Genomic DNA, 26,011 nt, shown 5'->3' with positions numbered 1-26,011 from the left:
AGCGATATTAGAACTATAATTTCACATTGCGACTTGCTCTACTAGAAAACATCTCCCTTTGACGGCCTCCAATTCCAATCATCTATTATCCGTATGATGTAACAATTGAATTGTAGGGCACAACAAAGCAATCAGTCGAAATTATCCATCAGAGATGCTGCTCACGTATTCGCTAAAAGTGGGTAATTGGCGCACATCATCTGCTGGTCATGTTTTATTCGCCATAAAACTGTCAGCTGCAGTTGAAATGTTCCATCGCTGCAGTACGCACGGTTCAGCGTGTCAGCTGATTCACTTATACAGCGATCCACATCAGCTTTCCAAAGGCATGTTCGCTCAGCCGTTCGCTTCCACAAGATAATTATTTATTCCATGCATAATCTGCCAATTTATGCACCATCATCCGTAGAATTAGCACCGAACGAAAGAGTCCCACGCTGACTCTACAAATTCCTCCCGATACGGATAAGGTACTTGTGACTTTGTACAGTTTCCACTCCTTCCTAACTGGAGCATAATATACCTTAGCCTTTGCCACAAACGACTTGTAGCTACAATGATGTTCCCAAACTCCTGGCCATGTACTACATGCTACTATGCTAGGGTAATTTCTCTTGGAAACTTTTGGAGCTCTATGGTTAGGTTTCATTTCATTTCCAAAAACTTTGTCGCGTGTATTAGAGCGATCTCCATTTCTAATTTCTACCTCAGTCACTGAACGCACAACAGGGTGTTCAACAGAAACGACTGCATAGTGTGTTCGGCGAGGCGTCGCGGTAATCCCTTGCTCTGAAATCGAAATGGGAAAAGACATTGCGAAAGCTGTATGGAAAACACAGTGTAATTGTTATGTAAATTTATTCTCATCGGAGATGACTTGTTCGGGTTGAACAATCCCAGAACCGGAAAAAGCGAGAAAATGCTGGAATCTGTGTCAACTGGCTTCTGCCAACTTACGCTACGCAACGGAACAACTGCTTCGATGTACATGGTGAGCACACACAAAAGAAATGAATCAGAAAATTCGTCCCCTGCTGCTATGGAATTCAGATAACACGCGTACCCCTGTTCCCTGTTTGGAGTGTGGTGTCGATGCTGATTTGTTCGATGGCAGAAACTATCGATATATGAAAATGACAAGCCATAATATCGGAATGGGTGCTGAATGGAATTTCCCCGGCTGTTCAGTATGTACAGAGATATAAATAAAATTTTATCCGGATCTTTACACTTCATTCGGTACGAGCCCCAGGAGTGTCGTTCTTTAGCTGCAATTTCTACGTGATTGTGGCACTATTTCGCCGGGTCCAAATCTCATTACATTTGTCGGAGAGGCCTCGTAGTCTGTGTTTCCATGTAGATAGTGTTTGCCTAGCTCTAGGCAGCTGCGGTGTGTATGATTCGGCATTGACCGCCGGAAATGCTGCATGGCATTTGGATTTTGGGAATAGGAGATTTATTCAAGTTGCAGCATATTATCAGCTTGCTCCGGAATATGAATATGTAGATACTGGAACACTACACTGCATTGATGTATCTGGATTCAAATATTATGGGACACTTCAACAACTTTTTTTCTTATCCGAAATTATTGTTCCTATCTCAATTTCAACTGAGGTTTTGGTGCAGTTAACGGGTTTTGAGGAATTTTTCATTTCTTGTTTGTTCCCTTGGTAGAATATGTTCCCCTTCCGATTGAGGAAATGCAGCGAGATGGGAATCTCCTTTTTAACATCCATGTAAATTTCCCGTACACCTACCAGCATATCGAGGCCCAAGGCAGGTGGACATATTTCCCGTACACCAACGCTAGTTCACTATCTGGGATTTCTGCGGGTAGATCGTAAACTCTCGTGTACACGGTAAGAAAAAAGTCCCAACGGAAAGTTCACTTTTACCTACTTTTGACTAGTTTGTCTCCTTTTCTCCTTCTAATGTTGTCAAAAAAGGAGGAACAAAACCACCCAACAGGGGTAGTAAAGTGTGGGAATCCAACGTTGAGTATAATCATATTTACCTACTGTTGGGTACAACTAACTTACTTTTGGTTAAAAAGCCAGTGGAAAATTCCATACGAACTGCACACAAGTAAATGAAAATTACTTTGACCCGCTTTACCTACTATAGTGCCGAGATGAGTGAAAAGAACTTAATTTTTGGTACTTTTTTCTAACCGTGTACTGAGACTCCATCGGCATAATGGAAAATAAATTGTTGTTGTTCCATTTGAAAATATATTGTTCAATGTAGCGATCATCTGAGTGGGATCAGTGTTCAGCGCTATCACAAAAGTCGCAATTTCGTCCATTGATGGTTTTTTACTGCTAGCTGAAGCTGAATCTAACAGTTAGTTTTATTACCACCGATATCTCCAGTTGTTTGTTTCCAACGGGTCAACAAAAAAATCAAACGAACTTCACCCAATGAGTCAGCTGTTAAATAACAGGCTATCGTGAGACCCGGACCGATCAAACACACAGCTGCCTGTGACGACAGCAAAGAGAGCACTGAGGAAGACTATGCATTCCCCCCCAAATGTTTCGTGACATCCGACTTCTCCAGATTTTTTTCCTCCAAATTTCTCCGATTTCTTCAAGAGTTTCTTCTGGTTTTCTTTGAAAGATTCATCAGACATCCATCGGAAGTTTTTTTTTATATTCTCCCGAAGATTGTTCCAACTTATTCCTATAGTTAATTTTCAATATTCCCCTAAAACAATCTGAAGGTTTCTTCAGTAAATTTATTTTATTTTTCTTGGAATTTTTACTTTAACTTTGTTTTGTCTTTTCGCGAAAGCTTGTTTCAGTTTTATTAAGATTTTTTTACGACTTCAACCAGAAGAGTCCTGCCACTTCTCCTGGAAGACAATTCCGATTTTTCAAGGAATGATCTGGAAGTTTCTTCTGACTGACATTGATCAATTCTAACGATTTATCTTGAAAGCTCCTTCCACGTTCCCCCAGAGGTCCTGCTGAAATACCTCAGAAATGTCTGCCGACTTCTTCTGGAAGTTTCTCTACACAGAAGTTCAGAAAAAAATGTTATGGAAAATTCCATACAAGCTGTAATAAAAATTCCAAGAGAAATCGGATCACAAATTCTCTCCAGGGCTCCATAGGAATTCTGACATACAATACAAGAGAATTGTGATAAAGATTCCTGAAAAAATCTTATCTGAAAATTGTTACAATACAATTCTGATGGAAATTTAAATTTCTTTAATTTGCATGACATTTTGCATAATTATGTATTATGGGCATTAAGTTGCTAAAAGTGGGCCATTTTTGATTTTGTATTTTTTTTTCAAAACCGTGTCATTGACATTCATTACGTCACGTAACTGCTTATAGAAATGACGTCTGAGGCAAAGTTGTAGAGATATATAAAGTCTTCTTCAAAAAAAATATACACCGTATTTTAATTTTATTAATTTTTGGTAAAAATTAAAAAAATAAATAAAGCAAAAAACAATTTTTTGAAAATCTAAAAAATGTACATGCTATAACATGTTTTCTACTTCATCATGGCAAAAATGTTAAACTGAAACAACTGAAAAAATTGACATTTTTTTCGTTTTTGGCTTTTAAATGCAAAGTCTTAGATGTACCTAACTGTTAACTGTTAAAATTTGTGAATATTAAGGATGATGTAATTTGAAATGATATCAAAATGATTCCCACGTAATACTTTGGGAAGGTCCATTAATTACGAAATTTGGCCCATTTTTAAACCCCCCGTTGTCGCATTTTTTTGTATGGACCTTATTTTTTTGTATGGCTCGGCACAGGTTCGAACCCCCTAAAAGTGTGACATAATTAATGGACGATCCCTTTTTATAACTCATTTCTACGTTGATGATATTGGACAAAATAAATTCGGCTCGTAAAATTGAGATTTTATCCTGTAACGCTTAAATTTACTGATCTGTTTGAAATTTCAGATAAATTAAACAGAATATTATGTGGAATGAAGTTTTTTTTTTCCATCATTAACGATTTAATTTTACATGAATTTAAAGGCAATTTGCTGAACAGGATAACGTTTGATGCATGTCAAAACAGTTTGGCGACGGCCATGATTGTGCGTGCCTGTGTTGTTATAAAGCTTGTCAATAATTATTAATTTACAGTAATTTAAGCTCTCTATTATTAATTTGAATGTTCTCAAGGAACACATTACGGTGGTGTTGTTAATCGAAGGCAATGACGATACGAATCTGCCCGCTTGCTCCTGCTCGTCATTGGTATATTGATCCTCTTCACTGGCCGCCGCTGTTTGGAGTTAGTTGCTATTCTTTGGTACAAGCAATGAAAATATTTACCTTATTTGGCAAAACCCAGGTAATCATGACGTTTGATCGTTGAAAACAATTCGAATGAAGAAAAGAGACTTATTGCTGTCATGATTATCTGAGAATTGTCAAATAATGTAAATATTTACACCGACTGCATCGAAGAATTGCTGCTGATCTCCTTCCGTGTTGGTTTGTTGCTGTTTCTGCCTTTTTAGATCTTTGATCCGAGCCACACAATTACAGGTCGGAAAAGCTAGCTAAAACCTGCCTAAAATTATTCTTCTTCTTCTTCTCCGCATTTCAAGCTTATTGCATATCGCATATTAGCTTATTGCGTGCTCTCAACTTAGTGTTCTAGATGCACTTCCACAGTTATTAATTGAGAGCTTTCGATGCCTGTACCATTTTTGCATTGATATAATTGTGTGGCAAGTCCAATCATACTTCTATGCCCAGGGAAGTCGAGAAATTTTCCAACCCGAAAAATTCCTAGACCGGATCGGGAATTGAACCCAGCCACCTCCAGCATGGTCTTGCTTTGTAGCTGCGCCTTTACCGACTGAGCTAAGGGAGGCCCCGAATTATTAGGAAGAGAATAACTTTGCGAATGATTCTGCATATGTGGAACAATTTTTTTCACATCACATTAACGGAGCAGTGCATTCTACACAAGAAAGTAAAATGATGTTTGTTGTGACCTGGTCCATAATAAATAAACACGGTTTAATTGTGATATCAGAGAATACAAATATGAAAGTTTTTTTTATTACTAAGAATGAGAACTTCTATGAAATTAAAAAATTAAAATTTTACCCGTAACCTAGGAACGCTACAATGTTTGTAAAATTAAATGACCCCTGAATTTTACACAGCACTGCAGACTAATGTAAATTTACACAATAAATGAAAGGGTCGTGTAATTTTCAGAACATACGTAATTTTACGTTATATATCATGCAGTCCTTTTGTTACATTTAGTTCAACGTTAAACTAAACGTATTGTTTGAACTGTGTTGCTTATGTAATTGTTGTTGTCATGGTTATAACATTGAAGATTTGAAAGATTTTGTATCATGGTAATAGGCGTATGTTTCAATTGGAAATTAAAAATCATAATGCCTACACACCAAGAAAAATTCATGTAAATTTAGGTGCTCTTAGACTGACATATACGAGCGTCAATTATGACACAAAATTGAGTCATAATAGACGCGAAATTCAGCTCAATCAAATGTACTTTTCATCGAAAAACGAACTTTTCAGTCTCGGAGCGCTGAATTTTACATGACATGTTTGTTCACGTCTCATCCTTTATGTCAAAGATGGATTCCGTCACGTGTAAAATTAGGTATTTCTAAGTGTGTACACACTACGATAATGTTTTGTAAATTTAGGTTCCCTGAGACCGACACGTGTAAGCGGCCCTTTCGACATAAGAATCAGTTGAAAGAAACAAGAAAATCAATTCAATGAAACGTTCTCTTCGTCGATTTGCTTATGCTTCGGTTTGAGAACACTTAATTTTACATGAAATGTTTGTTAACGTTCCATGATTTACTTCCAACATGGATTACGCCTCATGTAAAATTAGTTATTTCTAAGTGTGTAGTCACCAAAAGTTTTGTGGAATTCGTCGGTGCTTTAATAAAGCAAAACAGTCGAAACACATTCATCACACCCTGCAGTCAGCAAAATATTAATCAGTTTACAACGAAAATAATCCGGTTTATTCTAAAATTTTTTGTGGAAGCTGTTATCTTGCCATGTACAGATATTCAAAAGGTATGAAAATTGTCTGTTCATAATTTTAATCAAATACACACTTAGAAAAAATCATGTAAATTTAGGTGCTCTGAGAGTGACATAAACGAGCGTCAATTTTGATATAAATTTGAGTCATAACAAACGCGAAATATAGCTCAATTAAACGTACTTTTCGTCGAGCAACGAACTTTTTAGTCTCGGAGCACTTAATATTACATGACACGTTTGTTTACGTCTCATATTTGATGTCAAAGATGGATTCCGTCACGTGTAAAATTAGTTATTTCTAAGTGTGTAGCTTTCTGTTTCGAAGATGTACTCTTCAAACAAAAACCGGCATAGATAGAGACCAAGAATCATTAAAAATGCGTTTAAATATTTATGATAGTTCTGATCAGTTCACTGGCTTTAAAGAATCAGGTGTGCGACGATTGATTATTATTGTACTTACCCTTAATGTGCCCATATAGCAGTTTGATGATGTGGATACATCATCACAGCTTCAATTGCTGGAATCCGTTGTACCGGAATGATACAAGCCCATTGCATTTATCTGACCTTATTACAATTGATCTCACTATTATTAACATTTTCGCTGGTGTTATCGCAAATAATGCTACGTATAAATGTTTATATTGCACATCAAGCAAATCTGACTTGGGAACTAACAAGGGAGTGCCACAAAAAGTTTGATGAGAAGAAATGCTGAGCTATGTATTAAAGGTGGTGAGAACAAGAAAAAAGCTAGAATAAATCTGATAATTTTCACTACATAGTCACATAGTTATGCACTTTTTGGGATTGTCCTTTGGAATATCGATTGTGAAAACTGCCCTGATTGGCTAAAAACACCGATTGGTTTTTTTTTTGCAAAAATGAGTACACGGTACAAATACAATCATTTTACAATGTGAACAAAAATATTCATACGAAAACTAATATGTTCCACTGGACGATGGAGGGAATAAACATCATCATTTTCTTTGTCCTAAGGATTCGATCGCGAATTCTACTCCAACAGTTGCAGGGAGATTGACGCGCCGTTCTTAACATATAGGGGAAAAGTTCTCTTTGGCAATACCTTAACCTATTATCGTCAGGGGGTAAACAACATCCTTGAGAGCTCAATTTTGGCATGTGGATACATTGTATTTCAGAGCAACTATTGGCCAAATTTGAGTGCTCTAGGACTTTGTTTACCCCCCTGACGATAATAGGTTAAGGTATTGCCGAAGCCAACTTTTCCCCTACCATCCTGTGGGAAGCTTAATAAGTATTGCGAATTGTGTTATTCGTTTTTTTGGATCGTATCGTTGGAAGGAGACTCTCGTTTTCCCGCGGGTTTCGCGTAACTGGCTATGCTTACGGGCCGCCCCTCCGTTTTAGCCCTTCATACAGCGTTATTGTGAATTCGGACCGGTAACACAATTACTCATCGGTAAAATTAAATCAACCTTGTGAATGTTAGACACTTTGGCTAGAAACATACAGAGCGGCAGAACAATGGAAGCCATGAAAGAAGTCAGGGATGGATAGAAGTTCCTCCGGGTGGAGTTAGCATTTTAGAAGATTCCGCTGGGCAATCTGGAATGAGTTAATAAAACATGAAGCGCTCTACAGAAACTTTAAAACTCAGGATTTTAATCATCGTAGAAAGCGTCATGAAACGTTTGTAATTCTTGTGTAAACTTTACGTTTTCGATTAACTTTGAACTTTGTTTTTGCATTTATTCCGGAAGATCTTGCATGCTGTGAAACAATGTATATTAACTTAGTTAATGGGAAACCATCAATGCACATTTATAAAAAGTTGTAAAATTTAACAAAAGGCATGAACCTGTTAGCATGCCTTCCAAGCCACATGTACAGTTTTATTATGGTCTGTAAGTCCATTCTAAGAAATATAAACCTCTTCAGAATCACCATTAATCCAAAATTGGTGTGTGCACTTTTCATTTTTAGCGAAATATAGTGAACAGCAGTCGGTAAACAGAAAGAAATTGCAAGTCGCAGATTCGTTTGGCTTTTTTATAAAATTGAACTATGGACAATTCACCTCTTAATTATCCGAATAGGTAGTTTCGCCCTCTGTCTTTTCGATATATTTACACTTCTTGCATAGAAGGGCATCCATATCGAAGAAATCGGAACATGTCTGTGTATAATTTATGATCACTACACTTCGAAAACTTCATGTTATTTTAAGTCTCCTAAGACCGACACATGTTAGCGACGCAAATGACATACAATTGCATCCGTTAGCATTTTTACATGACTTAAAATAAAGCAACCAAATGTTACTCGTTCAAGTTTGTTGACGTGTAAAATTATAATAAGACGTATTTTTCAGCTGTCTACTGAATGTTCCTTCTAAATGCTATAGGAAAAGGGATTTGCATTACAGATTCAACCAAATCCGCAATTTCGTGTAGACAAACTCTGGCAAACCATGTGAAAAGATCCAATGAACCAAGTGTGAACAATGGCGTCGATGGTTCATGGATTAAAACTCATGAAGGCAGAACGACAGTAGAATCTGGTAATGCAAATTTCGTTTACCGGATGCTGATGTCGGTTTTCCTGAATAAGTTTTAATGCGTGAAAAATCGACGTTACTTGTCATTGTTTACATATGACGTAATACAAACAGTAGTTTTGAAACTTCTGATTCCATGTTGCATGTAAAAAGCGACTCCAGTGTACACTGTTGCACACATGCAGTCTGATGGATATCCAACGTAGACACTTTTCCGATGAAAGGGAGCTTCCCCATCTAGCCAAGTACTGAGTCGTCTGCAGCAGTAATAGGGTAGAGCACTACTTCATCGTAATCGCCCATTTCTGTTCTATCGATCAGAAAATATCAATAATATCAATGATTTCACCATGCACAAACCAATAATAGGTTTGTTCCGATGCGTTAGTTCATTAGCTACAACATAAATCCTGTTAGAGCGCATTGTATTTACGCTCATTGTTCTCACACAAAAGAAAGCGCTCCTATCGAATCCCATTTTTCTACGTTTATCCGTAGGACGAAGGAAATCTAATGGCGTTTCAATGCGTTAGGACGGAATTGAAACTCGTAGAACGAATTTAGAATCAAGAAGCAGTATTAGATTTTAAACAATATCTCAACCATTTGTGACTCTTTATCAAATCCAACTGTACGTATGGAAAGGTGAATAAATTTAGAAGTTATCTTTGACAGAAATATTCCATTTTTCGTTCAAACTCGTTCAGAAAAGAGAGGTACACAACAACCCCCACTGTGCTTAGTAGGACGGAAATTAGATCAAAAACCCTAGTACCATATGCGCCACCTTTAAACCTACATCAATCTTTAACATGGTTTGCACTGACTCATATGTTGGGGTTATGAATCAAACTGCAGGTTGGTCTATAATAAATCTAACACTTTTCTTCAAAATGAAGCACCCTAGTGTAACTGTACGAATGGTAAATTTTCAACCAACCTTTTTGAAACATCATAAAGAAACAGTATTGTCGAAAAGTTAATAAGTCTTCGAAAACATAGTATTGCTTCTATAAGGTGAGATCAAATTGATGTTGAGACTTTTGTTTATTTTCTCCATCGAAACTTTAACGAAACGCACAGCATTAAATATTCAACAGGACCCATTCAACGAAAATCATAAATTACGGTCGTCTAGAGACGGGTTTCTTCGGCCATCAGAATCAGCAAGTTTTTACCACACACCGGTTACCATTCTACACACAACCGCATACGCCCAGCCAATCTCGAAAGCCCAAGAATCAAAACAGGAAAACAAAAAGTGGAAAACTTTCCTATCAATGTTGAATGAAATGCTTCCTTGTTTCAACTTTTGAATTTTCATTACATCCCACTTCCTGGATGTGCATTCACACTAAGACCTGAGGAAATCTTGTGGGTCCTTGGCAACCAGGACTATAGTATTTATATTATTATTATTACCATCAGGAGAGCTTGGTCCGGAAGAATGCTCTTGGGCCAGAAAAAGGAAAAAGTCGCAAAAGTTTCATCGTTGAAAGAATGTTATTTGGGAAAATGTTCCGTAGTGCAGCCGGATGATTCCGAAAAAGGCTACAGATAACCTCTCGAGCAAAACTCTTCCAGTATCATTGGGTGAGGAATTCAAGGAGAAGAGTTTTTCACTTTCTGTGCATATTCAACTTCTCGGCAGCATTGTTCTCCACTGTGGAGTAAAAGTTTATCATCCCACTTGAGAGGCCCTCCGGAAGCAAAACCATGGTCAACCGAATCTGAAGAGGCTCTTTTCCTCTGTGTGAAACACTAGGTACCTATCAAGGTAGAAAGCATGGCTTCACATACACACACAAACTTTTCTGGCGTTGTAATAGTTGTGAACATGGATGCAGCCTGATTATCTTAATTACTCTCGTGCTAAAGCTTAACAACAGTTTTTAATTGTTTCTCTTTTGCTTCTTTTCTCTCATTTTTCTCTTCATGTTGTCCGGTTCTAGGGGTGGACCTGGCCTAAGATGGGGAGCGTGCTACTCACGGCTGTGTTCATAGCGTTACATTTTGCTACCGGCCTGGCCAACCCAGATTCTAAGCGTTTATATGACGACCTGCTGAGCAACTACAACCGATTGATACGGCCCGTGGGCAACAACTCCGATCGATTAACAGTAAAAATGGGTCTACGGCTATCACAGCTCATTGACGTGGTAAGTACCTGGCAATTTACGATTTATTTCGAATATACAGTATTGGACAAAAGTCTATAACATCGTGATTTGTAGTTGCATTGTAGTTTCATTTTTATACCTGTGATCTTGACTTTTTTACCTAGGGGATTTTGATGCCTTTAGTGGGATTGACACTGATGAAGACTGCACATTGTAGTCGAAATACGTATCTGTCATGGATACCAAAATTAATTAGGTGGAATTAAATGGAAGATAACCTTTTTTGTTGTTTTATTGATCCATCTGTTCGAGACATAGAACCAGTGCGACCAGTAGTTTGATCTTTTGTAGTATATCCCGTGTCCTTACACACTAAGATTAGTTTACCGAAATCTGAGAAATTTTACCGAAATCTCAACAGCTGAGCGTTCGGCAAACAGTTCGGAGATTTTTCTCAGATTTCCTGTAATTTTTCAACGAATATCTGTAAAAAATCACAGAAAATCTGTGAAAAATCAACGAACTGTCTACTGGACGTTCAGCTGTTGAGGTTTCGGTAAAATTTGACAGATTTCGGTAAATTAATCTTAGTGTGTAGATTAGGACATTACGTGTTATTCCATCACTATTTTGAAATTCGGTTTTGACACTAATTGAAAGGTTACACTATTTATACCCTTCGAGGTGTGCCGGATTGCTTAGCAAAAAAAAAGGAAATGATACCGATATTGACCATGACCACATATGAAGACTAATTAACTAATTTATTTCCTATTTTTAAGATCACTATCGGTCACTATCAACAAGGCATAGAAAGTAACAAGAACTGATTACTGAAAAATCATGTTCCCCAAGTTTGAAACGGTCAGGCCTAAAAATTGGTGGTAGATTTTATAGCAGTAACGCACCACAAAATGATGATCTACCAGAGTTACTAGGAAAACAGAAACATAACAATAATGCAAATACATGGGGAAAAAAAAATTAAATTGATATAACTTGTATTGTAGTGAACGAATTTTAGTCAAACTAAAGGCATTTCATAGATCAATGTTTTGAGTAAAAATCCGCAAAATATCAGTTGATTTCATTCATTGTACTTCAAGAAGTAACAATTTGAAAAAGGGCAGTCAAATAGGGATTGTTTTTCTAGTAATGCTCAAACTTCATCTAGAATCAAGCTCAAATCTATACCGATAATTTTTCAATAGTTGATCAACCTGCAGCCAACATTTGAGAAAATTTGATGCACATCCTGTCAACTGCATTCTTTTTTTTATATTTTTTATAGTGAAAAACGTGATTAAGGTTTGGGTCTCAAAGAGTAAAAAATAAATTCTTCAGCCAAAAGCAGAATCCTGCTCTGCTTGAAAGACCGTCTACTAACAGGAGCAACGCCCCGTAACGTGGGTAGATTACATTTTCGTGGTACGTTACGGGATGTAAGATCTACCACCGATTCCTAGTCCTGACTACTTCAAACTAGGGGAACAGGATTTTTCAGTAATCCAAGGAACACATCTTAGTCCTTGTTTCTTTTTATGCCTTGTTGATAGTGACAAGACTCGGCTTTGTCTACCGAGGATGATCTTGAAACAAGGAAAAAAAATGAGTTAGTTGTCTTCATCTATGTGATTCCTAATCTTCTATTCGTTGTTCCCTAGTTTGTTGTGGTTAAGACTAGGGTTCTGATGCATGGTCATTATCGGTGTCATTGTTTAATTTTGTTGCTAAGGAATCCAATTTTGACTGACAAAGGAGCGCGCCTTTGGAGGGTAGTAAAGCCGTTGGTCCCCGGTTCATGAGTTGATGGGTCGATAGGTAGGGTCCAGGTGTGGGAGCCAAACCAAAGGAAAAAAAAGCACTCCGAAGGGTATAAATAGCGGGACCTTTAAATTAGAGTCGGATCCTAGCGATACATGCATGAGTGGCAACTGTAAAAAAATCGAATACTTCATCATTTCTCAATAGTTAAGGAGTAATACGACATGCACTAAACTAAGGACACGGGATATACTACAATAGATCAATTTACTGGTTGCAGTAGTGTTTGGTCCCGAACAGAGGAAAAAAACAGGAGCAACACTGCCGTTCAAAGCAAATCCGTCTTATAGCTCAAATCAGCAAACCGAGAAAAACGCGTTATAAGTTAGCTTCATACCATTGCTTCCCAAGCAGGAGAAAATAACTAATGAATACCTAATTCTGACCTGATACCAAAATTTGGTATAAGAGGTAAAATACCAAAGAATAATACCAAAAAATTACATTCAAAATAGGGTATACGTCCCTAACCTCGGTCTAATATGCAGCCATAGATTACGTTTTTAATCATAACTCATCAATTAATTTACCTGCAAACGATATTCTACTGCTAAATGGTATGCTTAGATATGCTTATCATGTCGTTTGCTATCAGGAACCGCAAAAAGTTGAAAAACTTACTTTTTTTAAGACAAAAACTCACCAGGGAAATGTATGTAATATCGGTCTATTGTCCCCAAATTGGGTCTATTTATGGATGCAACTTCGTCCTATCCTGTTTGATTCTCAAAAAAAACGCTCTTGGTAACGTTTTCTTATGTATTTTTTTTTATCACTATCACTGTTAACTTAATACTCTTCATTCCTCAAAACATTTCTTAGAGAAAATTTTACGAAAACTACATTAAATCACTCAAGTTAAAAATTAAAAATTAAAAATTTCGCTTATCGTCTTTCGACCGCAGAATATCTAAATCAAAACATTGTGATGTTCATTATACAGATTTGGCAGAAAAAATCTCCCTTCCTGTTCGTTCCTTATCATCCAAATGCAAACCACATTGTTGACGTTACTCTTATTGCTATATGCTGTCAAATGAATTTCATGGGCCAAAGTTAGGAACATAGAAAAGAAATGTGTCCCTAAAGTTGGGTCCATGATTTACTTGTGAAAACGTTGTTAAACAATTAAAATAAACATAAAATATTCAAACAGTAACTGTGAGTTTTACGTCTAGTGTGTATTATCAGGTAATTCCATTCAATAAATGCCATAATCAGGCCATTTGATGATCGTCAGTGCAACCTTCCCATCTTAACCTTAGAAGTCATGGCGGCTAAAAACTCCGAACAGAGTGATATTATCAACCAGTTTTATTACTTACGAGAGCTGAAAATGTATTGAAATGTTGTGATATAAATTGATTTGTGTGTGGTACACATTTATCAATCATCAGTGATCAATATTTTCCTTATTTTTTGTGTAATATTCCTTAATTAATTATTTATTTGCGTGATAGGCCGAATGAAAGGACTAGACCCACATTACATACCGTAACCCTACTTTGCAAATAACAAAAAATCATATTTGGCTACCAAAAGTATACCTATGTGGTATTGTTCTGGTATTTCATTATCATAATTTGGTATTAGAATGGTATTGTGGGAACATTTGTGTGGTATTATTTTTTGGTATTTTACCTCTTATGTCAGGCTCATTAATACCAATTTAAGGTATCGAGATATTCGTTCCTGCTCGGGTTATCATGCAATGGGACAACCCGTTGGGCTGCTTTTACAAACTTTTCAGGAACAAAATTGATGAGTTTATTCAGTGTTATGAAGTTATGGGTGATAAGCTACCACTTCCATTGAAAAACTCACTTTTGACAAAATCGCAAATGGCACCGACTTGCGATGAGTGGCAGAACAGTTCGGCGTTCAAAGTTGTGCATCGTCGTCTACTCTCACTTCCACCGATTCTTTATGAAAAAAAATCTAGAAAACTAAGAAACAAATCTTAAAGATTTGCAGCAAAATCGCTAAGGGGCTATTCATAAACTACGTTGCCAGCTTGGGGGCGAAGGGAGGTTTGGCGATTGTCTATGGTTCATAAAAATTTTGTTAAATTAAGTTAAGCAAATTTAAGTTGTTTCTATAATAGTTTTTCATATTTCTGACGTATCTTAACAATGAATCAGATAATGGCAACATAAAAAAGCATAGCGAAACTATGATCGCTGATCTTTGAAACATTTTTTTAGACACCTGTTATCGTGGGTCAATATCTGAGTCGTGATTTAAATTGTTGGGCAGTTGAAGATCTTCAGAATTATACTAAATCAACCTGAAGACATGAGAACATCATGAGATGTTTTTGAATATCTCTGATCTCCTGAAGGCCTTTGGATTATTTTCTGAGTCACCTGGTATCATGAGAGAATATCTGGGCAATGTGATTTTAATTGTTCGATAGTTTGAGATCATCATCAGAATAGTACCTGATCAACCTAAAGTCTTGAAAAAGTATCCAGTATGGGATACCCACCATCAGATTCCGTACAGTATCCTCAGATACTTTAGTGGCGGCGTGCCTCCATCTTCTCTTGAAATCATTGATGCCATTTGCTTTCCTCTTCGTATCGAATAGTTTTTGGTTAACCGGAGCCCAGTACTTTTCTATTGGGCGAAGTTCTGGACAGTTTGGCGGATTGATTGTTTTTGGCACGTAGTTGACCTCTTGTGCTTTATATCATTCCAGGACCGATTTGGCATAGTGACAAGAGGCCAAATCAGGTTAAAATAGAGCTGGTGTGTCGTGGCTTCTGATGAATGGCATTTTAAATGGCATTAAAGAGTTCTCTTTGACTCTTTTATTTTATTTATTTATTTGTCTGCATCAACAGGCTGTGTAAAGCCCCAATGATGATTTAAGTAACTTATATAGGTAAAAATCAAATCAAAAAATAAAAACTAAGAATAAAATACATAAATAAAACACACAATCATTCACGGTTAACTGTGCCAGAAAAGAACGATGAGAAGTATCTTCGTAGCAGCTGTCGAGGCATATGGAAATCGAAGATGCCCGAGACTCGATTGAACACTCGTTGCAGCCCACCTATTGCACCGTTCATGCCATAGTTTGTGCGCTGAAGTGGCAATCTCAGCATAACGTTGTTACGTAGCGCACGGGGTTGGACGTTAATGTTGACTTGCCCCAAGATTGCACTGCAATCAATTCTACCTTGTAAAGTGTCCGCAATGAACAGGGCCCTAGAGGTGTCTCTTCTAGTTCGGAGAGGCTCCAGATCAATCAGCTGGCAACGACTTTCATAGCTGGGCAGATGAAATGGGTCTCTCCAAGGCAGCTTCCGCAGAGCGAATCGAAGAAAACGGCGTTGAACGGACTCAACTCTCTCAGCACCATTGTTGTAGTTTGGACTCCAGACCACAGAACAATATTCCAGAATGGATCGCACCAAGGAACAGTACAGTGACTTCAAACAGTAGATATCGGAGAAATTCTTTGCTATCCTGAAGATAAATCCCAACGTCCTAGACGCCTTGTCGACAACGTACGAGATGTGCTGCTTGTACGTAAGTTGAGAATCTAGAATAACACCCAGATCTTTCACATGGTTCACACGGTCGATTACAGTGCCGATAAGTTTGTATTCAAATGTGATTGGTTCTTTCTTCCGAGTAAAAGTGATCACTGAACACTTAGTGGGGTTAACCACCATTCGGTTCAAATTACACCAGCTGGCAAAGGCTTCGAACTGACGTTGAAGGAAGTGACAGTCATCAATCGAGTGGATTCGTAGGTAGATTTTAAGATCGTCTGCATACGATAGTCGTGGACCTTCGATGACCAAGTTCACGTCATTGAAGTAGAGTAAGAAAATCAAAGGTCCCAGGTGACTTCCTTGAGGTATTCCTGACGTAGCTAGATATATATTGGACCGGTTGTCACCAATGGCAACCATCAGTTGCCGATCAGTGAGATATGAACGAAACCATCGCAAGAGGTTGCCGCTGACCCCAAGTCTATGCAACTTGGCAATCGCGATGGCATGGTTTAGCTTATCGAAGGCAGCTGACAAGTCGGTGTATATGACGTCTGTTTGAGTCCTCTCTGCCATGCTTTCCGTAAGATACGATGTCAAACACAGCAGATTTGTGGAAGTAGAACGACCGGAAGTGAAGCCGTGTTGATCACCACTTAGATACTGCTTACAATGAGAGAGTAGAGGCTCCATGATGACTAACTCGAATAACTTCGAAACTGCGCTCAACGACGTAATTCCACGATAATTGTCCACATCCCGTTTGCTGCCCTTTTTGTGGATAGGAAACATATGTGCGAATTTCCAACAAGATGGAAATGTACCACTCGATATGGACAATCGAAATAGGTGAAGCATGGGCATCAGCAAGCTGGCGATATGCTTTTTCAGGAATACGGATGGAACGCCATCGGGTCCTGGATTGAAGGACGACTTGAGTTGTGGTGCGGCAGTGGAAATCATCTCGACGTTGACATCCATCGCACCCAGTGTTTGACCGTACAGTGGAACATTACTAGCTGCTAGGGTAACGTGTTCGTCAGTTAATCCCTCATTCGTGAAAACACTGGCGAACTTCTCAGAAAACAAGCGACAGATCTGCTGAGAAGTGGATGCAACTGCTCCATTCAACACCATTGAAGAAGGTAGGCCGGCTTCCTTGCGCTGCTCATTTACGTAATTCCAGAATGACTTCGGGTGCGACTTGAGTTTCCTCTGAATCCCTCGTTGATATCGCGAATAGCATCGACGGCTAACTCGCTTGAACTCATAATTGAGCCTAACGTAGTGACGTTTCAGCGAAAGCGTACGATACTTAGTGAATTTTCTTAATGCGGCTCTCTTGGTCGACTTCAACCTACGCAGTTCACTCGTCTGCCAGGGAGGATGAGAAATTTTACGGTGAACTCTTTTCGGAACGTGCCTGTCAATGACATAAGCCAAGACATGTGAAAATTTTTGCGCAGCGGTTTCAACATTATCAGGATCGAGGATGCTCTCCCAATCTAAACTAGATAGCACGTTGACGATACTACGGTGATCGGCTTTCCGGAAATCGTATGACACGGTCGTGGAAATGTCGTCAAAGACCCGATCGTGATTGTCAGCAACAGTGACAACCAAGGGAGGGTGATGATGTACTTGCTTTACTAGTGGAGAAGGTGCCATGGAGATGAAAGGAGCGGTGTCCTGAACGCTAACGAAGCAGAGGTCCAGGCTACGGTTGTTTTCGTTGACTACGTGGTTTATTTGAGATAGTGTTGCTGTACTATAGCAGTCGAGAAGGCTAACTGATCCTGTATGAAATACAGAGTGTACAGGGTCTGGGTAGAGAAAGCCGCTGTAAGATGGTTTCCAGAAAACACCGGGTAGATTGAAGTCGCCCAGAACGATTATCTCATCAGTTGGTGTCGCACTCTCCATTATGGTGAAAACGGATGGTAGCAATCACATATGCACACATTCTTTCTCGTACACATCTTTGTTGATAGTGACGGTAGAGATGAAACTTTTGAATTTCCGAACGCAGCTACATATGGTCTGCCAAACCAGATACTTGTTGGGGAATTTCAAAAGCTATAAAAAGCCAAACCCGGAAGCTGTTGAAAGCCTTCGAGCACGTATGTTTCGTCGTCTATTATGATACAAGAAATGTTTTGCAAAAACTTAGTGAAAAGCTCCTGAGCACAACTTTTTACAGTGAAATGTTGCTTATTATTACGATTGGGCACCTTTTTCACTTTGTACGCCTTCAGCCCATGCCTCTGCTTCACTTTTTGTACATATGATTTCGATTTTCCAACTTTGCAAGCCACATTACAAACTGAAAGGTTTGGATGTTTCTCAATAATGGCTACCACCTTCTGGTCCATTTGTCGAGATAATTCTATAAGTTGTCAGTTGACCTAGGTTGTCATTTGTTTTTCTGACAGCAAATTATACAATAAATTATTTAAAACATCGGGTAATCCACTACTGTGCAGACTTTCTGACAGTATGTCTATGAAAACTTAATCAAATGCACCCTTAAATCTAAAAAGACTGAAGCCAATTGCTCCTTGTGCGCAAAGGCCAGTTGAAAGCAACGCTAGACAATCGTTTGTTCTTTTACTCTTTCGGAAAACAAATTGCGTATTTGAAAGCAGGTTGTTTGATTCAACTCAATTGTCAAATCTTGATAGGATCATTTTTTCTAATAATTTCCTCAGGCATGATAACATAGAGATCGGACGGTAAGAATTGTGATCAGACGCTGGTTCCCCAGGCTTTTAACAGCTATTAGGTTGACCTGTCTCCATGCTGTGGAACTATATTGAGTTCCATAAAGGAATTTTACAGGCTAAGTAAGCGACTTTTAGCGATATCAGGGAGGATTTTAAGAAGGTTGAATTTGATGATATCGCTTCCCGGAGCAGAGTTGTTCGATGAAAGAAGCGCCATTGAAAATTCCAGCATTGTGAATGGTTTCTTCCAGAGAACCGTTACTTCGGGCTGTATCCCGTAAGTTAGTTGTGCTGGGACAGAGTCTGGACAAACCTTTTTAGCGAAGTCGAATATCCATTGAGAGGAGTATTCTTCACTCTCATTGGAGGATGAGTGGTTTCGCATATAGCGAGCCTTTTTTCATAGCGTTGTCATCGAGGTTTCTCAGGGCAAGGTTCTGTGTGAATAGTGGGGAGAGATACAAAACTTCATTTAGAAACGAACCATTTATGCGATTTCTTACCATTTGAGATGAAATAAGATGATTTTCTTAGGAAAATTTCAATATTTCTGCTTATACATATTAATTTCAGAAAGTGTTTGTAAATTTTGAATTCAACCTTCTGATTTCAGATACACTGAATCGGTATAATTTAACTACCTTCGACTTCGACACTTGAGGCCATAAAACTCCAGCAGGCTCAATTCCGACTCCTTTGTTTTGGGTCCAGTCGAAGGGACGCACATATCAAACAGCCATATCTCTACATCATTAAAATAAGATCACTCAAACTCCTAATTGAATATCCCGAATGATGGAGCCTTGATGTCAACATTAGATTACACCATCCAGTAGAATCCAACGTAACTGGCAAATGACACCGAACCAGTTGAAGATCGCAAAATTCATTCTACCAGAAAAAGATTAAACATGAAACATTAACTATAATTTATAGCCACTTTCTGTTGCCAGTGACGCTGTCTGAGAGCTGATGGGACAGTTCTACCGTGGTAATAAAGATTTGCCAAAACCTACATAAAAACCTTCAGTGCGGGTGCTTTTCTGCTTGTCTGTTTGTTTCCTTCCTACTGCTATTGGCTCGAATTGTGAAATTTAAGTACCTGCACGTAGCCGGCTGCGGGCGGTATTGCTGAAAATAGTGGCCATTTCTTGCTCCCATCGGAAAATGAGCGGCGCCTGGCCTGTGGGAAATATATTGGCATCATAAATTATTCTACCGTCATGCTGCTGTTGCTTCCCTTTCACCAAATGTGGTGGCCAAATAGTGTAGTGGTTTTTTTTTCTGTCCCAGATAATATTGTTCCGAAGAAGAGAAATGACATCGAAAATTGACTGAGTTTAATCTTCGTTTCAGACAGCAGCCATGCGGAAGGGTTGACCACTTTGGGTCGGGTATCCTTTGGGATACTTTGAAAGGGTGAAAAGTAGAAAATCTGATAATAGAGAGAACTTCGGGAGGGCTATGGTAGCATACATTTACGGGATGCGTTTGAAAAAGAGACCTGTCTTTTCTAATTTATTCACTTTCATGATCAGCTACTGGTGATCTAATGTAATTTATTATTATTTTTTCGGTCCGTTCAATTCTAATCTTATTGACTGTTTGATGGACAGTTTTGCAGAGAATTGCACGAGTTTGATATTTTGATCACTTTCATAGTGAACATAGGCCGATAGACTTTGAATACTCCGGAAAAAATGGCAATGGGATGAATAATACAAGCCAACACAGAGAGGAAAACGAGAAAAGAAAACTATTGAGATGATAGATTCCGTATTCCTTTCACTCAAGCAAATCCCTTTTCATTTCCCGATTGACCTCAACGTCCCGCAGTGGGACGGCAAATTACCGCCCTTCTCGGTTCGATATCATTCTTTCCGGGCTGCTTTCATGGATCGGTCCAACATGTTCTTTATTCCAATGCTCGCTCTAACGGTAACATCCTTCTCCAACTCTTCCCATTTTCCGGCCTTCCTTTCAGTATCCTCTGTTTGATTTGCTCCGGTGCCTTTGACTATGGGTGTGAAGGAAAATCAGTCGTGATATTGATTCATTGACTATTCACGCTGTGAAGCACACTATAATGGTATTTTATTCAAATCGTTTCAGGGCAGAAATCAACGGCAATTTGTATGCAAATGACTATCAAGAGCTTTCTTTATGCCCTGAGATAACTAAACACTACCATCCTGCTACCACTGGTGCTTCCCAGTGATATTGATTTTTGAGTTGATTTCAATAGTAACACTTGTCCTGTTTTCTCCGCTTCTATTTACAGAACCTTAAAAACCAAATCATGACTACTAACGTGTGGGTAGAACAGGTGAGTAACCGCTGCGATGTAACACATGCAATGTGGTATGTTTTTATCGTACGAAAAGGCTGGAAGCAGGGAAGTGATTGGTGCTGAACAGTTTGATTGCACAGACCTTCCTGGAAGTCAATGCTTAAATTTACGTTTAGTAAAATATATAGTCGATTCCCACATCAACGTAGATTCAGGTGCGTGTGAATGACAAACAGTTTAGGACATTATAAGAAAACCTTGATGACAGCAGTCATGGCTCCCACCTTCCTCCTCCCTGTATTGCCACATCACTTAACCATTCATACCACTACAGTTTACTATTCGACCGATCACTTGGATCACTTGAATGGATATAATGCAAATTTGAGCAACTACCTAGCTGTCGGACGTTGTTTGAAAATGTTTCCCTGTTGGGGCAAGATGAAGACCACACGGAAAGTAAGTAAATGCGCAGTATAGATGTAGGAGGTGCCACAGTGGTCAAAGAAGTACCTTCAAACCTCCGAAGATTTTTGATTAAAATACAGCTAAATATTCTTTACTCTCAGTGTGATTTTTGTTGATTGACAAATCACTCTAGCATTTAGTTTTTTGTGCTGTGCCATCTAGTTTATGTTGAAATTCTCAATTTTGGGGAAATCCTGTACATAAGCTTTTCAATCTCGTCGAGCTGAGTCGTTGGTATATGGCACTTGAACCTAATGAAGTGTATACAGGTGAGGAAATGGCTTTCTTTGCAACTAAAACACAAACCAGGGGTTCATAGATCGAATTAGTGCGTAAAAATACCTCGTGATTTGGGATTTACTTCGTACAGAGAAAACTCGTTATTCGGTTTACTTCGTAAAAAGAGGTTTTGACGTACACACTTAGAAATAACTAATTTTACACGAGACGTTATCCATTTTGGACGTAAATCATAGAACGTAAACAAACAATTCATGTAAAATTAAGTGTTCTCAAACCGAAACATCAGCTAGTCAACGAAGAGAACGTTTGATTGAATTAATTTTCACGTTTCTTTCAACTGATTCTTATGTCAAAAGGCCCGCTTACATGTGTCGGTCTCAGGGAACCGAAATTTACATGACTTTTTAGTAGTGTGTAGGACTACGTCTTTGATTTCTATATGGGGGTACACTTTGTGAAAACTGAAAATGGAACATGTAACAAATTAAGAAAGATTTTGAACGTTAATAACTCAGCTGCCCCTGGTCCAATTTCAATAATGTTATCACCAATCGATTATAAATATGGCTACGCATCGATAACGATAACGAATGTTGATTTTCAACAAGAAACTATTGAAAAACTGGTAAATGCCCAGCATTGCCCAAAAGCGTCGAAATAACTAACAAATCCACCTACATGCGTATGCTGCTTCCCCAGCACAGTCGTCAGAGAGCCGAAACAAGTCGAAGTGGCATTCTTAAATCAAAGATGGCAGCATACGGTTACAGAACAACTGGAAAATACTGTCATATACTCCACAATATGAACATTTTTGCAATCGGGGAGACGTGTAAGGACAGGAAATCGATGACAGACGCCATATTGAAATGCTTCCGGTTTCCGAAAATCTTGAAAATACTGTTAAATACTGCACAATAAGGGAATTTTTGAAATCGGAGTAACGTGTAGGAGCCGAAAATCCATGTCTGAAGCCATTTTGAAATCCAAGATTGCGGCATCCGGTTTCATAAAACATGGAAAATACTGTCCAATACCACAAACTGTCCAATATGGGCATTTTTTTTAAATCAGGGAGAGGTGTAAGTACTGGAAACATGGCTGGCGACATTTTGAAATTCAAGATGGCGTCTTCCAGCTACAGAAAAACAGAAAAATACTGTTTAATAACTCACAATATGGGTATTTTTAGAATCAATTTGATGTGTCGGAACCAAAAATCTATGACGGACGCCATTTTTGATTGATTGGTTGATTTATCTTTATTAAAGAAGGTGTTGAATCAGGGACTTAATCACTGGGTTCAAAGTCGTCGGATAACGCGCACAGAAAGCACTTAACACGCGAGTACTTTAACGAGGTAAAGTTGGACTGTATTTCACTGTTTGTTCTTACTTGTACAAATTGCAACACGCGACGTTGTACGCTGTGCCTGCATAAGGTTTATTACGGACTAAATTATATAAAAATTCTAGGGATCTACACCACTGCGTGCGATGTTTTTTCTTATCGGTTTGCTACCTACACTCGGCCCTACCGTTGATCGTGAAGCGATCGATATGGTACGGGATAGATTGATAAGGGACATTGGGCAGAATAGGTCAACTATATCTCCTACTGTTCATCTACTCGGGTCACTCATGATCGAGTGAGTGATCTTGCAGTGGTATGGTTTTTCTCTAGGTAGAAACCCGTGAAAGTGGTGACCGGTGCGAACATACCAGCCGCCTTGAAATGCCTAGTTTCAACCTTTATTTATACATCGATAGCTATACAAAACAAAAATCTCCTAACATGCAAATCAAAACAAACGTATGTACATAAATAACAATAGATATCACTGTACTGCAGCTGCTGGAATGTATGCCTCGTTCGTCTGTCTCGTCATCGCTCACACGGCCTGTGTGGTCGATGGATGGTTGGGGATCGTCCATGGATTCCTCCTCAATTCGACATCGCTAGTTGACCCTTCGACCTCGCATGAGGCTATCTTCGACCGGAATTCTCTAAATAAAATGAAAGGCGATTTTTTAACAATAAATTACAAAGATCAAACGACTTCCCTGGTCCGCGGAGGCCGTCCGCCTCCGCTAGCGCGGTTGCGCTTCCAATGAACCCGTCGAGTAACCATCAGATGATGAAGAATTGCCTTCAGACCGGATGTTTCAGGGCTGTCCAAGTGGAATTTGGTTGTTGTTGACACTTCGGTATGATTTCGAGGGTGATCCTTGGTCGACAGTTGATGATAAATGGTAGATGAAGGGCAGAGGAACACGGCGGACATCAGAAATTCGGACGTGCGGCTCCAGCCGCGGCGGAGGAACTGGACTATGGACGACAAAACATTCTCTAAGCTTTTTGACCGTTAATTGAAAAACAAAGACTTAACTGGTACGCGGAGACCCGCAGGCCTCCGCAGCGCTCGAAAGCGCTCGATGAAGAAGGAACTAATCCTCCCCTTGAGCTGATGTTGCAGTGGCTTCATTGTCCCGTATTGGCAGGATACAAATTTTGGATATCGCTCGTAGGAACTCTCCGTCCTTCGTGCGAACCTTAACGACGCGGATGTTGCCGTCCTTTCCCGGGTGGATCTCCACTACTCGTCCCATGCGCCACTTGAGGGGTGGTGTGTTATCCTCACATAGCAGCACCATGGTTCCGATGGAGACGTTGTTCCGTTGCCTGGTCCATTTTGTTCGAGCTTGCAGATCAGAAAGGTACTGAGTCGACCAACGCTTCCAGATGTGTTGAAGGAAGTTCTGCACTCGCTGCCATCTCGAAAGCCTGGTCTGATTGAGGTCTTCAAGTGACAGTTCTGGAATTTCTGTGAGTGGTCTTCCCACCAGAAAGTGACCAGGAGTCAGGATTTCCATGTCGTTCGGGTCATTCGAGAGTGGCGTAAGCGGCCTCGAGTTGAGGCAGGCCTCGATTTGCGCCACCAGAGTTGCCATTTCATCAGATGAAATAACCGTGGTTCAAAGGGTACGCTTCAGATGTCCTTTCATCGACTTCACGGCAGCCTCCCAAAGCCCACCAAAATTTGGAGATTTTGCCGGGATGAATTTAAAGTTGATATTGTCCATCGCCGTCTCTTCAGCTACTCTCTTCGCAAATTCCTGGTTATTGAACAGTTTCCGTAGTTCACCCAATTCACGCCGTGCCCCGATGAAATTCGTTGCGTTGTCGCACATGAGGATTTCTGGACGTCCACGGCGTGCGACGAATCTTCTCAACGCAGCGATAAAGGCCTGACTGGTGAGGTCTCCCACGACCTCCAGGTGGACAGCCTTCACTACAAGGCACACAAACACGGCGACGAAGCACTTAATCGGTGCTCCTTTTCTGTACGGGTACTGGATGTAAAACGGACCACAGTAATCCACTCCTACTCGTAAGAAAGGGGGAGCTGGAGTTACTCGTTCCGATGGTAAGTCTGCCATGAGTTGCTCGTGGAGCTTCGGTCGAGCACGAAAGCATTTCACACAGCGATGAATGACCATGCGTGCTAGGTTTCAAGCAGCAATTGGCCAGTATCTTTCCCGCATACTGGCGGTCAGTAGCTGTTGTCCAGCATGGAGATGCTTGCGGTGATAGTCAGTGGCGATGAGAACAGACAGCGGGTGTTGATTGTCAAGAACAATTGGATGCTTCCGGCCAGCCGAAATGTTGGCATTCGCGAGCCAGCCACCGACCAGGATTAACCCGTTTACAAAGCGTGGAGTGAGCTGGTTGATCCTCTATGTAGACTTGACTTCACCATTCTTCTGCAGTTCGGCGAGATCTTCGGGGAAACTTTCCTGTTGGGCAAGAGCTAGCAGCTGACGCAGCGCTTCTTCTCGCTCTTCATATCTGATGAAACCTACTCTACGATCTAAACGGTTCTTGCAGTTGTGGGCGAATCTTCGGATGAGAGCTACTAATCGGAGAAGATCGTTCACAGACGATCGTAGACCGAAGACTGGACTGGTCTCGATCACTTGAGCAGCAGCTGACACAGTAGTTCTTTCTTCAAGAAGAGAGGGATCCAGGTGTTCAGTAGTGATTGTAGCAGTTGTCGGCCAGGATGTCTTATCCTGCCGAAGCCAGGATGGTCCGTGCCACCACATTTGGTAGTTCTTCAGTATATCAGGCGTCATTCCCCGTGATAGAACATCAGCGGGATTCTCTAACCCAGCGATGTGGTTCCAGATTCCTCCACGAGAAATGTGTTGGATTTCTGACACCCTGTTGGCCACGAACA

General features: G+C 39.7%; 1 protein-coding gene across 1 annotated transcript in view; it reads left to right on the top strand.

The window, feature by feature from the left end:
• nAChRalpha1 (nicotinic acetylcholine receptor alpha1) overlaps positions 1 to 26,011 on the top strand; it is a 269,161-nt gene that overhangs the window by 180,415 nt on the left and 62,735 nt on the right. The window contains exons 3-4 of the mRNA XM_065235105.1: positions 10,547 to 10,753; positions 21,052 to 21,096. Coding sequence (XP_065091177.1) covers positions 10,565 to 10,753; positions 21,052 to 21,096 — 234 coding nt within the window. The 5' untranslated portion in view covers positions 10,547 to 10,564. The remainder of the gene's footprint in view (positions 1 to 10,546; positions 10,754 to 21,051; positions 21,097 to 26,011) is intronic.

This window comes from Ochlerotatus camptorhynchus, unplaced genomic scaffold, assembly GCF_037179485.1.
Source record: "Ochlerotatus camptorhynchus isolate MF236.1 unplaced genomic scaffold, CSIRO-AGI_Acam_v1.1 ptg000458l, whole genome shotgun sequence".
NCBI lineage: Eukaryota > Metazoa > Arthropoda > Insecta > Diptera > Culicidae > Ochlerotatus > Ochlerotatus camptorhynchus.
This window is presented reverse-complemented; position numbering and strand designations above follow the sequence as displayed.